A 15,613-nucleotide genomic window follows, 5' to 3' on the forward strand; every position below is an offset into this window, starting at 1 on the left:
GGTGGAATCAGAACCGATGTGTACGTGATTACGGATAACCAGAAATACAATAAATGTAATGACAATAATGTAAAGAACACATAAAGGTTTTAAAGTGGTTCAGCAAGTTTAACTCTTGAGACTACGTCCACTGTTGTTTTTATTTGCTTTGAGAGCTTACAAGTAAAGAGTATAATAACTGGAACAATTTTCTTACCCTTTTTTCATCATTGGAAAGGGTTTATATACAAGTTTTTTACAAAGGAAAGAACAAAATTAAAGGAATTACAATTAAGATTGAAATGCAACTTCGATATTCTCCTGATTGAACGCTAAGATCGGGCCATTATTGCTGTTGATCTAATCTCTTCTGAAATATCTGGGATTTGAGCTTATATGTGATTTGCTTGAACAATTGTCGAGATTGGTCATGACTAGCTTATGCTAGCTCGAGCTATATCTCAACGAGCTTATGCTAGGTTGAACAAGTGTTGAGTCGAACTGATTCTAGGTCGAATTATAACCTTGTGGAACTCTGACTTCTCCGAGCTTAATGGAAAAATCACATACAACAATGTTTATTAATTATTTCAATTATAAACTATGTGATTAACCGTGATAATAATGCATTAATTTAAGAATGATATTGATCTTTTACAAATTGAAAAATACGTGTACAACATTTTACAATTTAAAATATTTGAGATATCACATTGTAAATGTTTTGACAACTAATAATATATAGAGTAAACGACATGTTCCCACCCAAAGATTAGCAAAATTCCAAGTTCCCACCCTAGTTTCATTTATTCCCCACCTTTAAATTAACAAAAAAATTATTTAGTGTAATGGTGAAAGGGTAAAATGGTCATTTGAATTTCATTAAATCTTAAATAAAAATGAAAATTTTAAAATTACCCTTTACATCTCAAATTTCTCTCACAAGCACCCCTCATCACTCCCCTCCCTCGCGGCTACAGGAAAAATCCATATCTGGTTGGATTCCAACATTGTTTGACATCAACTCCACCACCACTAGCTTCCCCCACTCATCCCCGACAAAACTCATCCATCACCCAGTCTCGTTCGCCTCCATTTTGTTCGAATTTGAGCCTTTTCTCCGCGATTTTCCCCTCCCTCGCAGCTGCTGAAAAAATCAAGATCTAGCCGGATTCCAGCGTCGTTTGACGTCACCACCACCACCACTAGCTTCCCCCACTCATCCCTAACAAAACCCACCCATCCATCCCCCAGCCTCGTCTGCCTCCATTTTGGCCGAATCTGAGCCTTTTATCTGCGATTTTTCCCTCCTTTGCTACTGCCAGTAAAGTCCAAATCTAGTCAGATTCCAACGTTGTTTGACATCACTGTCACCACCACTAGCTTCCCCCATTCATCTCCGACAAAAACCATCCATCCCCCAGTTCGTTCGCCTCCATTTTGGCCAGATCTGAGCCTTTTCTCCCGATTTTCCCCTCCCTTGTGGCTACCAGAAAAATGGTTAAAAAATAATTTATTGGTAAGGGTAGCTTGGTAATAACATTCTCCATATTGGGTAAGAACTCAAAAATCATTAACATTGTTAATTTAAGGGTGGGTATGGAATAAATGAAACCAGGGGTGGGAACTTGGATTTTTGCTAATCTTTTGGTGGGAACATGTCCTTTACTCTAATATATATCACATTTCAAAGGGGTATATCTTGTATCGTAGAATCATCCACAATGTTAAGGCCAAAAGGATTACGTTTTATGCCACAACCACAAGATATTGAATTCTGATAAACATGAATAATTTATTTGCAATGAGAAATTATTTTTACTTTTACTGAAAATAATTGAAGAAAATATCTCAAGATTCTCTGCCTATTTAATAAATTTTCATCATTCTCTTTTCATTGTCAATGGTACAACCCGTTTACCCCTGTTATTTGATGAAACAGCTTGCCACCATTTACAGGTGGCCATAGTTTTATTTTACAAGGGGCTGATTGGTGTGAAAAATGGGAGTCCTGAGTGCCTGTTATGCTCTTTTAAAACGTAAATTGCTTTGTCAATCTCTTAACTTATGCCATGTTTTCATACCAAGGTTTTAATCACAGTATTAGTTTTATCATTTTGGTGATATTAAAAATCTGGGTAGTTTTGTTAGCACATCCAGAAATTAGTCGAGTGGTTTCAGTTTTCTGTTGCGAACAACCCGCTTCAATTCACAGGATTATTAATCAAACTCATCCTCAAATTTTCTGCTTCTATTTATTAATTTCAAACTTTCACCTTTACATAAACAAACCAGAGTTTTGAAACAGGGCTGGAGTTTAATCAATCTCCTCTCTGGTAACAGTAACTACCTAGAAAAAGAGAGAAAAAAAAAAGAATAAAATAAAAGTAACTATTTGAAAGTTGCCTTGGAGTTGGAGGATGAAGAGTATAACAATGAAGATGCAGAAAAGCTTGTATTGTTGCTAAGGAGAAATGATTTAGGCATCATTGTTGAAGATGAGTTATTATCTTGTTGACCATTTGTTGAAGAACCCTGGAGAAGCATATCAACTTTCAGACACTCCTCCCGCTCCTGCCTAATCTCCTTCAGCATGGCTGCTACATCTTTCATTGTAGGCCTATCATCTGGGCTAGGATTTACACACAGCAAAGCTACTCCTAAAGTCTGCAACATTTCCTGTATTTCAACTTCTGGGCGTGCCCGTAAACTCGGATCAAGAACTTCTACTCCACCTCTCTTCTGCCTCACCCAATCCACAATGTGAAGCCCATCAGGTATGGTAGGATCAATTGGTTGCTTCCCTGTTAGCACTTCCAACACAACAACTCCATAGCCATATACATCACTCTTTTCTGTTATCTTCATCATGTAACCATATTCTGCAAGCCAAATCCAACGAAATACAGCAGTTTTCAACAAGCATTAACATTCTGAAGATTGATTGAACATCAGAAATAATTATAATTACTTGAATAAGTTGTAAACTGGAGCAAAATTAGGAAGGAAAAACATTAATGATTGTTTGGCAGAGCAAGCTAGTGCAAGTAGTGATTATTGAATCATCCTTAATACTCATGAGATTTTGTTATATTCTTTATGAAGTAGTCTCATCTCTAAATAATCATTGAAATAATCAAACAATAATTTCGATAAATGTTAATTGAGATGATAAGTATCTTTTTTTTTTTTTTTTTTTTTGTAATTTTAAATATAAGTGTATGAATGAAATTTTAAGGATTTTTAAACTTACCAGGAGCAATGTAACCGTAAGACCCAGCAACAGTGTTAGAAGACCGAGCAAAATCTCCCTCATCAACAAGCTTGGCAAGCCCAAAATCAGCAATATAAGGTTCAAATTCAGGACCGATGAGGATGTTGTTGGCCTTGATATCCCTGTGAACAATGGGAGGCACACAGTCGTGGTGTAAATAAGCCAAACCCTGAGCAGCGCCCAATCCTATCCGATATCTCAACTCCCATTCCAAGCAGCTATCCCTCCTTTCATGAAGAAGAAAACCCAAGCTCCCATTGGGCATATAATCGTACATGAGTAATCTTGTATTTCTATTCCAACAGCAACCCAAGAACCTAACAATGTTCTTATGGCGGATAGAGCCAAGGGTCTTTATCTCAGCTGAAAAGGAATCACGAACTCCACCAATTCCAGTTTTATTATTTTGACAATCATATCCAGCAGCCATTGTTGTTGGCCAGAGCTTTTTAACCGCTATGACTTCTCCGTTTTCTGTTTCTGCACGATAAACAATTCCTGAACATCCCTTTCCAATAACGTTGTCTTCAACTAGACATTTCAAGACTTGTTCAACTGAGAAATTCAGCTTCTGGAATGGAGTGAATTGCCAAGGCCACGAATTGCCTCCCATCTCTGAGTCATTATCATCTCCTACCATTTTCCTGGCTCGAAAAATTGCAAGAGCCCCAAAGATTGCCAATGTTACGGTCAAGGTAATAAGTGAAGCAATGGCAATTTTGAGTCTTTGTGACTTCCTAAAACTGCCACTATTCAGCATTCCTGCAGTTGTGGCATTGCTCAGGAAACATGACTCGTGGCCAGTAGAGCACAACCCCTGGTTTCCTGCCAGCTCTGTTGCTGATAATTGTCGAAAGAGTTTACTGTCCGGAAGATAGCCACTGAAATTGTTGTAAGAGATGTTTAAAGAAACAAGGTTGTCAAGCCCAGAAAGTGCAAACAAGTCACCTCCAAGCTTATTGTGTGAAAGGTCTAATGTGGATAGTTTGTTGAGAGCAGAAATCTGAGGTGGAATTATCCCTGACAGTGCATTCCAACTCAAATTTAGAGAAATGTCGAGAGCTTGAATTTCAAACATTTCAACTGGGATCATGCCCAAGAGGTCATTGCTGCTAAGATCAAGTGATTGAAGACTTGAACAACGACCTAGAGAAAAGGGGATTGCTCCAGAGAGGGAGTTGCTACAAAGGATGAGTCTATTAAGTGATGTAAGTTGTCCAAAACTTTCAGGAATGTGACCTGAAAATTGATTTACTGAAACATCTAGCACCTGAAGCCTACTGAGTGAAGCTAAAGAGCTAGGTAAAGTACCTCCAAGGGTGTTGTTGCTGAGGTTCAACATCTGCAATTGAGTGCAATTGCCAATCTCATCTGGCACTGATCCAACAAGATGATTTTCAGACAGGTCAAGGAAACTAAGGTTATTGAGGAACCCAATTTCTTTTGGAATCTCTCCACGGATTCTATTGCTTACAAGCCGAAGCCGTAGAAGAGAACTGCAATTGCCAATCTCTGGAGGGATCGAGCCTGAAATGCCATTAGAAATTAAGAGCAACTTTGTTAAATTTTGAAGCTGAAAGAGGCCAGGAGGTAAGCTGCCAGTGAGTGCATTGTGTGACAAATCTAGAGCTTCAAGACTCCTGCAACTAGCTAATGACGATGGAACGCTTCCTTCAAGCTTATTTTGCCAAGCAAAGAAGACTTGTAGCTGTGTTAACATCCCAAGCTCTGCTGGAATAGAACCCGATATCTGATTGGTATCAAGCTGCAACTGTAATAGGCTTGTGGCATTTGAAAGAACTGGGGGGATTGAACCGGAGATGTTATTGTTACTTAACATAAGCTCTTGGAGATTTGAGAGATTTCCAAAAGACTGGGGTATGCTTCCAGAGAAAAAATTTAAAGAGAGATCGATAGTCTTCAATCTTTTACAGTTACCTATTTCCTCAGGAATTGGCCCATCAAAGTTGTTTTGCCATAGTAACAGTTTCTCCAGCTTTAGTAGCTTGCCCAGCTCTCGTGGGAGTGAACCTGAGAGATCATTCTCATAGAGAAACAACACAACAAGCTCTGAGCAGTTGCCTATTTCAGGGGGTATCTCACCAGATAGCATTGTAGTATATACTGATAGTGTCTGAAGCTTGCTTAGTTTACCCAATGAAGCAGGTAAGGAACCGGCAACTTTAGTATCAGCAAGACCAAGCACCATCAAATTCTGGCAGTCTCCAAGCTCATCCGGGATTTTTCCTGCAATGTCTTTGTTTCCTCCAGCTCGTATAACTTCTAAATTAACCAGTTTGCCTAGTTCAACTGGAATATTCCCGCTTAAGTAATTGTCGAATATTATGAGATTCTTGAGGTTTTTGCAACCACCAAGCTCTTTTGGTATCTCACCCGTAAGCTGATTGGAGTTTAAAATCAAGTCCTGAAGATTAAGGAGCTTCCCTATGCTCGTAGGAATGCTACCAACAAGACTGCTTGAACTAAAATCTAAAACTGTCAGTTGAGTACAGTCTCCTACATCAGGTGAGATTGCTCCAGTGAGATTAGAACCAGAAATGGTAAGCTTTTGGAGGAAGGGAAGAGAGGAGAAATTTGAAGGGAAGGGAAGTTCTAGCTCAACTGACTGGATATTGATTTCAGTGACAAAGTTTTGGGAAGAACAAGTAATGTAAGACCATTTGCAAGGATTGGAATCTGAAAGTTTCCATGTCGAGAAAGGTGAAGGTAGTGAGTGAGAGTTGTTAAGCCAAGAAACTAGCGTAAGAACTTCAATATTCACTGCAAAAGCATTAACAGATAGTAAAAGAGAAATGAGAAGACGGAGGAAAAAAGGATAGTGGTGGTGGTGGAGGATGTTGAAAGATTGGCTTAGCATTGGATTGTGGTGGTGTTTGTTGAAGAGTTGTCTCGGCATCGGCATTGGCATTGGCATTGGCAATTGCTTCAAATCCCAAACCACTCTTTCTTGGTTTTGCATTGGGTCTCTCTCTCTCTCTTTCTTGTGATTCTTATCTCAGACACTCACTCAACAAATGCTGCCAATGCAATTAGTCTATTACAACTCTATTTACTTTGCAGGTAAGCAAGAAGAGGGTAGAGAAAAAAAAAAAAAAAAAAAAAAGTGAAATAACAATAAAAGATTGCAGCCACATTACAATCACCATCACCCTCGGCCTCGGGGTTCTGTTCTTTTTCTATATCTTCTAGTCTTTTATATTAAGGTAGGTGTTGTACTATAGTCATTACCAGATACCACCATGTGTTTTTGCATTGTTTTCCTCAACATAGTCAGTGACGCGGACTGTTTTATTTTTTGATAATCGGACCACTCTTTTGAAAACCAGTTGCACCATTGATTCTTTTTTAGTTTTTTCTCAAAGAGGAAAATTTGGTTTCAAAACTTCATGAAAGCTGCTTCTATAGTGTTTATCATCATAGAGTTGTATGGAAGTGCTTCTAGGAGATGGTTTTTCTTCACTTTCATAACAATGGCAGATATATTTCTTCTTTAACATTCAGTATCTATTAATCTTTGAATATGACTACTAGTTTCTATAAATTCATTTCCCAGATGGAATTTCTCTCATTCTTCTCTTGAGCTATGTTTTCCACTTTGTATATTCTCTTTTCCCAAACAAGTAGCCATGGCCAATATAATTATGTAACAAAAAGCAAATTATGCTACACGGTTAACAAGAGAAGCATAAATATTTTCATGGGACAGATAGAGTCTCTGAATGCAAAGCATATGTACTACACTCCGTAATAATCACAATAAGAAATCCATATAGATGCATCATCTTTTCTTTGTTTTCTTGTCACTGGTAGTCTTACTATATTTAATCTAGTGTGAACAAGAGTACCATTGGCATTGGGCTCTTCACCACAGCCATTTGCACTGCTCATTGTTCTGTTTCATTGAAACTACAAAACCAATATATATAAGAAAAAAAAAAAAAAAAAAATCATACAGCAATTAATCTATATACAGTATCAATTGCTTCTCAAACTACAACGTTAACTTTTGTTTTCCTGTATTAGCCGGCCCTAGCTTGTAATTGGCTCTAACTTTCCCCCGTCCAAGGCATGTGTTGGGGTTACAATAACTTTAATAAAAGGATAAACCCTAAGGCCCTCTAGGTCACCAAGTCAAAAACATATTACTTTTAATCCAATAATTTTTAGTTCATCTTTTGACTGTTGCATTGGCTTCAATAATTGACACAACATGTTTGAACAAAATACCCACGAATAAAAAAAAAAAAAAAAAATCTAACTCGAGCCTAGTGTCCTCAGCAAGTAGCGAAGGAAGAGAGAAAAAGGCTAATCATATTGCAAATATTTCAAATTTTAGTGTAGCTAGGTAGGATAGTAGTATTATTTGTTTGTGGTGAAATGAAATTGAATACGTGATGATCGTGTTATTGAATTTGGAAGTGTTGAAATTAAAGGGCATCCCTGATTTTGAGGGTAAATCATGTGGATGAATCAAACTTTAGCCATTTGGCCTGACTAAACCTACTCCGCTTTAATTAGCTAATAATACTTGCTTAGTAAATATTCAAATGCAGGAAGAATGGTGCGCCGAGCCCAGAGTTCAAGGGCGTGACCTTGGAACTCCCACTATTGGAATCTATACACGTTTTGTTTTGACAAATTCCTAATCAAATTTTTCCCAGAAGCATCTCACATCGCCTTTACCAACTTAAGCTACCACCCACCCCCCATTAAATTTTTAGGAGACAAAACATAATCGGAACCATACTTTCTTCGAATTTCTAGGCCTCGACCATTATAGCACCACCACATGCTTATTAATTAGCATAATAACAAATAGGGAACCAAATTGTACCAATATTTTGTTAAGTTACCATATTCTAAAAGTCCACCCCTATTACTCAAACTTCAATACTGTAATAACTAGTGCACCATTTGCATTATTGTAATATACTTGTGAATTATATGTTAGAAAATAATACAGTCATCGAAAGTAGTACACTGAATTCATACACCGAATGATGTGACACAATCTTAACTGTTGATTAATTATAAATTAATATTAATTGACGATCAAGATTGCGTCACGTCATTCGATAAATGAATTTGGTACATTACTTTCAGTGACTATAGCATTACTTTTATATGTTTATCTCAATTAAGAGTATATATATAAGAAGAAGAAGAAGAAGAAGAAAATTAAATAAAAATTTTATCTATGAAAATTCTGTAAAAAATCCTCGTAAAAAAATAAATACTAATTTTTTAAACTTCAAAAAGAATTACTTTAATGAAACATGATAAAATATTTTGAATGGCAAGACAACCAAACGAAGGTTACCAAAATTGGGCCATATCGGGTTGTCGAAACAGGCCCAATCTGTGATTCCATTCGTGGTAACTTTGGAGCATAACTTATTTTCTGTTGAGTCTGGACCGGGTCTAGCTGACTGGCATGGGCCCTTTCCCTCCATGATTTTGCGGTTGAGAGAAAGCCTTAGCTTTGCCGTTTGGCACCCAACTCTTGGAGTCTTTCAAAACAAACAACTTAGAACGACATAAAGTTGTTTTTTATTCCAATTTTCCTTCAGTTGCACACACACTGTAAATTTTGAAGAAACATTTGCTTATATATTATGGCCTCTTCACTTATTCTTCATAATCTGAGTTCGATTTCGCCTGCCTTTTCAAAATGTTACAAAAACCAAACCCTAGCACTTACTCACTCGCAGTTTCTTCACTCAAATTCATATTTAAAGTTGAAGAAGCCATCTCTGCTCTCAAATGTCAAAACCAGGAACCTCAGAGCCCAAAAACCTCGTTCATCACCCCTTGTCTTTGCTGCTCAATCTAGCATCGTCAAAAGTTAGCTTTCCTCTCTTTAATTTAATTTCATTTGGTTTGCACAGCTTCTCTGCTTTTCTTGGATTTTAATTTTCATTTAATTTCTTTTATGTATTTTTTATCACGCATTGGCATTAGGAATTGCAATGAAAATGTTATTATTTTCATTAAGAAACAGTCATTTCGTTTGTTTTTAAATGAAGAGACTAAACAATTATAAGGTTCACTGCCTTGTCAATTTCTTTTGCCTATTTATAAGGTACCCTCTCACATCCCCAGCGGGTCTCGTTGAATGTTATATGTAGTTTTGTCTTCAGGTTAAGATCCTTTTGTCAAATAAATTCAATCATGTTTGGATAATTCTATAAGATTAGTGCTTGAGGTTGTTGGCCATGGATATTTTTTTGTTTCTTCTGGAAAGCTTCTGTTTCAACAATTAATTCCTGGTAGGTCATTCTCTAATAGAAGTTTACTGCTGTGGTCCTGCTATTTCAAGTAAACAGCACACTTCATTTGAGTTTTTTTCACACGTTCTTTGCTAACTCCGACCTTATCAATTCCTTGAAATAGTTCTGCAGACAGTTTGGAATGTTGGGAAGGATGGAATTGAGGCCGGAACCAATCTGGTGCCTGTAAGTTAATTTTCTCCCTCTAGAAATTTTGTGTTTCAAGTTAAAGTTGCAGTTAAAAGATTGCTTTGTTCATCGTTTTGTTGCTAGGCCTCTGTACCAAGACCAGTAGCAAGGATTTCAATTACAGCTGTGGCATTGGCTATTTCACTCTTTTTACTCAAGTCATTCGTCTCTACTGCTTTCTTTGTGCTGGTGTGCAGTTTTTTTTCTTATTCTTTCCTTTTATTAATTTGTAAGGATAGAGGATTGATGATACTAGTTTGCTATGTACGAAATGTTTAGAATATCAGTAGCAGTTTATGCATATGAAAAGTTAATCTTTTTTTTTTTTTTTTTTTTTTAAAACAGGAAATTATCTACCTATCTGGGGCCAACACTAACTTTCTTAAAGAATATTGATTTTGTTATTTTATTTTTCATTTCTTTTCTTAGGACTAATTCTACCATCATTATGACTTGCATTCATTTCGTCCGTTAAAATGGAATACTGCCATTAGAGTAAAAGCTTCTAATAACTGAATTATTTCCTATTGACTTAAAATCTCTTCATTTTCAGCATGTTCTTTAAGTTGGTAATCATTTAGAAGTTAGACATTTTAACCTTTACTATAATCTCACAATTTGTCTGTTTACTCTTAAATTTTTATACTATTTCACAGTAACAATTATTCGCTGTATTTAGAAGGAACAAAAGATAAGAAATCAAGATATCCTCTAAACAATCTTTCTAAAGTGGCTTTTGAGCATTATATTATATTGGTATTTGAATAATATATTCTCTGTTATGAGCAGGCCACGATGGGATTGGCATATTTCATATTCATTGCCTTGAACAAAGATAATGGACCAAAAGGGGGTGGTGGTTCCAGTTCCACACCTACCTCTACGGAGGACTCTCTTGAAGAAGCTAGAAGAATAATGGAAAAGTACAAGTAACAAATGCAGGAGGGATTTAGCCTGCTAACAATCAATCATCCAATTTTTGTTTGATTCACTTCTTGGAGAAATGTTGTGGGTATTCACTGAATTGAGGGAACAATAAATCTTCATAAATGGAATGTGTATATATTTTTCGTTTTTCATAACAAGGCTCGCCATATGTCGCTATTCTCCAGTGATGTTATCTTGGGTTAGCTTTAAGCCATGGTTCTGTTTATATGCATGGTGATAGAATAGCTTCTTTATATATTAATATTTATTTTTTTTATTTTTTTTTTAAAAGTTATAAAATGTTATATTTTAAACTTCAATTCGGTAGCAGACCAGCTATTTGCATATTGCACCGTACTAGGACTTTATACGCATCTTGAGCAATATGCCTATGAATTTTTTCATTGAAACTTGATCGGACCTGCTTCCTTTACATAGATACAAGCAGCAAGGCTGTTGATTTAAAGCTATCTGGTGCTTTTACTAGACCGTGGCACTGTGTTATCAGCAATGATGATGCTCTGTTCCTGAATCCTGAGATTCATATAATTTCTCTTTTAATTGTGCATTCTGTTGTGTTCTTTACAAATGCTTTTGAGAATGGTGAAGTAACTTTACAATCTGGGATTTGGCTGTCATTTTGTGCCATACAAGGTCATGATGCATTTTTAAATCACAATTAAGGACTAGATTATTACACTATGTACTATCGAGTATTGAGACATAATCACAGCCAATATTTATGTTTACATTTCTTTTCTCAAGTGAGTACATGTCACAATGTCTCATTAATACTGTGCTTGAACCTGTCTTGGTACAAGAAGCACTATTCTCATTAATTGCCAACCTGAGACCATCGTGGCTTCCTGCCATTTTAATTCAATCTGATTGTAAAGCCGAGCTTCGAAAGTTATGATTCCAACTTCTCCTAAAGCTCCAACTTTACTGTATTCGTAAATGGATATAGGGAACTAATTTTTTATTCTTTATTTTATGGACAGGATCTCTTTGTACCGATAAAATTGAATTATAGGGGAAAAAGTAGGTATCTTGAATGAAGGTTGAAGGAATGTAGACAGTTTTTTTTTTGCATAAAAATGTTTCAATGGATTAACGATTCTGAAATTAAAAAAATTATTGGGAAGAGAATAGCAAATAGGGCTATCCCATTGCTGAACTTGTGTCATAAAATATAAGACACTCAGTTTAACACCGATGTAGAAACATACATAACAGTTAACATTAATTACCTACACAACAGAAGTTTGATAAATGCGAACTATTAATTATTCTTCTTCTAGAACTTAGGCTTCCATGTTGATAATGCACCTCAAACCCTGCCCCTTCAACATGAGCTCAAAGGCCGTATTGATTTCTGAGAAAGGGACATGATGGGTTATAAACTTCTCCAGTTCCAATTTCTGCATGAAATTATGACATCAGATTAATGTCATCTGATAATAAACAGTCACCCTCTAAAAGCTGCGAATGCCGAAGAAAAAAACTAATTACCTTGTTCATGTACATATCAACAACAGAGGGGAGGTCACTCCTGGGTTTGTAGTTGCCAAAGAAAGTTCCTTTTAGCGTCCTTTCATTAAGGACATTGATGGGCTTCGTCATAAAGACTGCATCCTTATTTGGTACTCCGACGAGTACCGCCACACCCCATCCCTGCATTGTAATGTTCAGTGGATTAGCAATAAGCTTACGTAAATTGAACTCAAAATGAGATCACCTACGTCATGAACACACTCAAAAGCTGAGATCATGTTATCAATATTGCCCGTGCACTCTATGCTCCTGTCAACTCCACCATTTGTTATTTCTGCAATAACCTGTACACGTTTAAGTAGAGTTATAGGAGTCAGAGTACCGCTGAGATAAACTACTGAATAATATCAAGTGATCCAGTTATATGATACAGTGAAATAAAAGCAATTATAAACGATAAAAAGAGAGGAAACAACACCTCTTGAATGGGTCTGTCATGTTCCTTAAGGTTAAGAAATTCATTTACCCCAAACTTCTTGGCTAACAAACCGACAAGGATGACAGATAGAGGATGAAGCAATAAGTTAGTTCCACGTTCTTCTTTAAACAATTTTTTTCCACAGTAGATGATAAATTGATAAACAAATTATAAATGTTACCTTCATCAAACCTCTTGGAGCTCCTATCCACCCCAATAATCCTTGATGCTCCAGCAATTCTTGCCCCTTCGGCAGCCTAAAAGGTAACAGAAAAGTAAAAGACGCTCGATTTGGGGAAAATCTTATTCATAAGAGAGTTGAATAATAACAAAAATTAGCCTAAAACTTACAGCTAAACCAACAGCCCCTAATCCAAAGACAGCAACTGAAGAACCTTTTTTAGGTTTTGCCACATTAAAAATTGAACCCAATCCTGAAATTGAGTAGGTAGTTAGCTTTACATTAGCACTTGATATAAATTTCATCTTCAATATAGAAATTGGAAACTACCCAATGTCACAGAAAACAACCTGTTGAAATGCCACAACTGAGGATGCATACTTTATCCAGAGGTGCTAATGGATTGATCTTCACAACACACCCTGAATGGACAACCGTGTACTCGCTAAAGGTAGAGGTGCCAAGAAAGTGATTTATCGGCTTCCCCTTGAGGGAAAACCTTGAATTTCCATCAGCAAGCATTACTCCTCTGGTCGCATTTATTCTTAAAAGGTCACACATGTTGCTTTCTTCAGACTTGCAGTGCCCACATTCTCCACATTCCCCTGTAAATACTGGAAGCACATGATCCCCTACATCAAGGTCTTTTACTCCTTCCCCAACACTTTCTACAATTCTGTCATAAAATTAAACTTGGCAATGAGAATAACTTTACATTGGTAACAATATGACTCTATGAGCTATGACCAAGATCATACCAGAATAAGATAAAGAATTGAGAGGCCATCAGGCACCAAAATGATTCATCGTGTTTGAAATTAATCTATAACATTATGTCATAATAATGTAAAATCAATAGCATACCCAGCTGCTTCATGGCCAAATATTCGAGGAAACAATTGTGTGTTGCCCTGAAATACCAAAACGCAAAATCTTAGGTTTAATGAATTGCTGCGTGTGAGAAACTTGGCATTTGACAACTACTAAAATCAGGAACTACTCTTATTAAAGCCGATTACCATTTTGGTATGTTGTTAAAATATATATATCTTTGGTACGGAAAACCTTCCTTAATATAATACCTTTTGGACATACGTTAAGGATGTTGAGGGCATTTATTGATAAAATGTTGGTACTGAGTACTGACCTTGGCTTCCCAGAAGTGGAGATCAGTGCGACAAAGTGAGGTGTATTTGATTTTGATCCTTACTTCCATGGCCTGTGGTGGAGCAACCTCCACTTGCTCTATAACCAACGGCTTCCCTGCTTCCCATGCGACCGCAGCTGCCAAACAACAACACAAAACCAAATTAATATCCCTGCACTGCACCGAGAATAATTTTTTTTAAGAATTTATAAAGTTAAGGATAGAAGTCACAACAAAAAGATAAAACTCATAAACCAAAAGGTCTTTCAAAAGAAGTGATCAACTGATTTCATTGAAACCTTTGCACGGAATCACAAGACCAGCAGAAGTCGACATGGTTGATTCAATACGAGAATGAAAACCAAACACTTTCCGTCTTCGAGTTTGTAATAGAGGAGGAGCACATGTTTGTGTCCTTAATCTTGCCAGTGTACCGGAGCACTAACATGTGATACTCATTCATGAATCATGACCCATCTATAGTTACCGAGCGAAGAAGGTTTAGTCAAAATCCAATGACAGGTGGTGCACAGAGAGACAAAATTAATGCTGTACAAGTACAATGATTATCCTCATATAGTTTGGACTTAAGCTATGAACGAATACACGAGCTATGTTTTACAAAATATCTTTCGTCCGTGATGACCCGCGCGCCAGGTAACTTCTTTCCAATAATGCTTATTGATCGTTTGTGTGAAATTACTTTAAGACTTGTATCACTCTTGTCAGGTCTTTTCACAATTTCAAATGATGATGTATTTGTTTTACTCCGGTTGGGCATATTTACGAATTACCGCGAACAACCGGTTCTAAATTCAAACTGTAATTTGAAAAACAATATCATCCACACAGTCTCATTCTCTTCGTTTCTCCACANAATAAGTATACATTTCCTTCAATGTTAAAAGCCTGCGCTAAAATAGGGAGGCTTTGAGAATGAAAACAGGTTCATTGGTTAATTGTGAAATTTGGATTTGATTAAATGCCTCAAAGAAGTGTGGTTTCGTGGAATGCTATGATATCTGGGAATGCACAAAATGGGAAATTTAGGGAGGCAATAGAGATGTTTCACGAGATGCAAATGGGAGATGTGCATCCGAATTATGTGAATTTTGTTAGTATTCTTCCTGCAATTTCCCGACTTGGGGCGCTTGAATTAGGAAAATTGGTGCATTTGCATGCAGAAGAATGGGTAGAAGAAAAGAAGAGGCGGCAGTGGGTAGAGAGATGGTTTTTGCAGAAAATGAAGTCTGGGTACATTTTAGCCAAAGAAGAAGAAGAAGAAGAAGAATGCCCATAAAATACCCACTCAGAAGAAAAAGGTGAATGAAGAAGAAGAAAAGATTTAATCTACGAGTCTGGGCACATTTTGAGTCTGATAAAAGAAGAAGAATGGGTAGATGAAAAAGAAGAGGCGGTAATGAGTGAGAATGTGAGAGAGATTTGCAGAAAATAAAAATAGTAAATGACCAATTTAACCTTCTATCGTTGAAACAAAGGAAACGTGTTACAATCAGGTAGAGGTGTGCAAATCCGGATATCCGATCTGAATAGGGCTTTTCCTGATCTGATCCGAATTTTCGAATCAGGCTATATCCTGATCTGAATCTGATCCGAATTATGTGGATATCCGATTTTACGGATATCCGATTAT

The 15,613-nt window shown here is 36.7% G+C and overlaps 3 protein-coding genes across 3 annotated transcripts; 1 reads left to right on the top strand and 2 right to left on the bottom strand.

Annotated features, from left to right (window-relative positions):
* Positions 1-2,349: 2,349 nt before the first annotated feature.
* Positions 2,350-6,233, bottom strand: LOC116115526 (LRR receptor-like serine/threonine-protein kinase RCH1). Its single transcript, XM_031401668.1, has 2 exons — positions 3,233-6,233; positions 2,350-2,861 (listed from the first exon to the last, which is right to left on the bottom strand). The coding sequence occupies exons 1-2, from the start codon at positions 6,231-6,233 to the stop codon at positions 2,371-2,373; spliced, it is 3,492 nt and encodes a 1,163-aa protein (XP_031257528.1). The 3' UTR covers positions 2,350-2,370.
* A 2,551-nt stretch (positions 6,234-8,784) lies between these two features.
* LOC116115566 lies at positions 8,785-10,901 on the top strand. Its single transcript, XM_031401702.1, has 4 exons — positions 8,785-9,118; positions 9,668-9,729; positions 9,817-9,921; positions 10,522-10,901. Exons 1-4 carry the CDS (start codon positions 8,890-8,892, stop codon positions 10,663-10,665), a joined length of 540 nt encoding a protein of 179 aa, XP_031257562.1. The 5' UTR covers positions 8,785-8,889; the 3' UTR covers positions 10,666-10,901.
* Positions 10,902-11,791: 890 nt separating this feature from the next.
* Positions 11,792-14,386, bottom strand: LOC116115551 (alcohol dehydrogenase-like). The gene is made up of 10 exons (XM_031401688.1): positions 14,259-14,386; positions 13,960-14,096; positions 13,677-13,723; positions 13,163-13,488; positions 12,983-13,065; positions 12,813-12,888; positions 12,632-12,693; positions 12,402-12,497; positions 12,172-12,333; positions 11,792-12,080 (listed from the first exon to the last, which is right to left on the bottom strand). Exons 1-10 carry the CDS (start codon positions 14,293-14,295, stop codon positions 11,964-11,966), a joined length of 1,143 nt encoding a protein of 380 aa, XP_031257548.1. The 5' UTR covers positions 14,296-14,386; the 3' UTR covers positions 11,792-11,963.
* Positions 14,387-15,613: the final 1,227 nt, after the last annotated feature.

Source organism: Pistacia vera, unplaced genomic scaffold (genome assembly GCF_008641045.1).
Source record: "Pistacia vera cultivar Batoury unplaced genomic scaffold, PisVer_v2 Contig745, whole genome shotgun sequence".
Classification (NCBI taxonomy): Eukaryota; Viridiplantae; Streptophyta; class Magnoliopsida; order Sapindales; family Anacardiaceae; genus Pistacia; species Pistacia vera.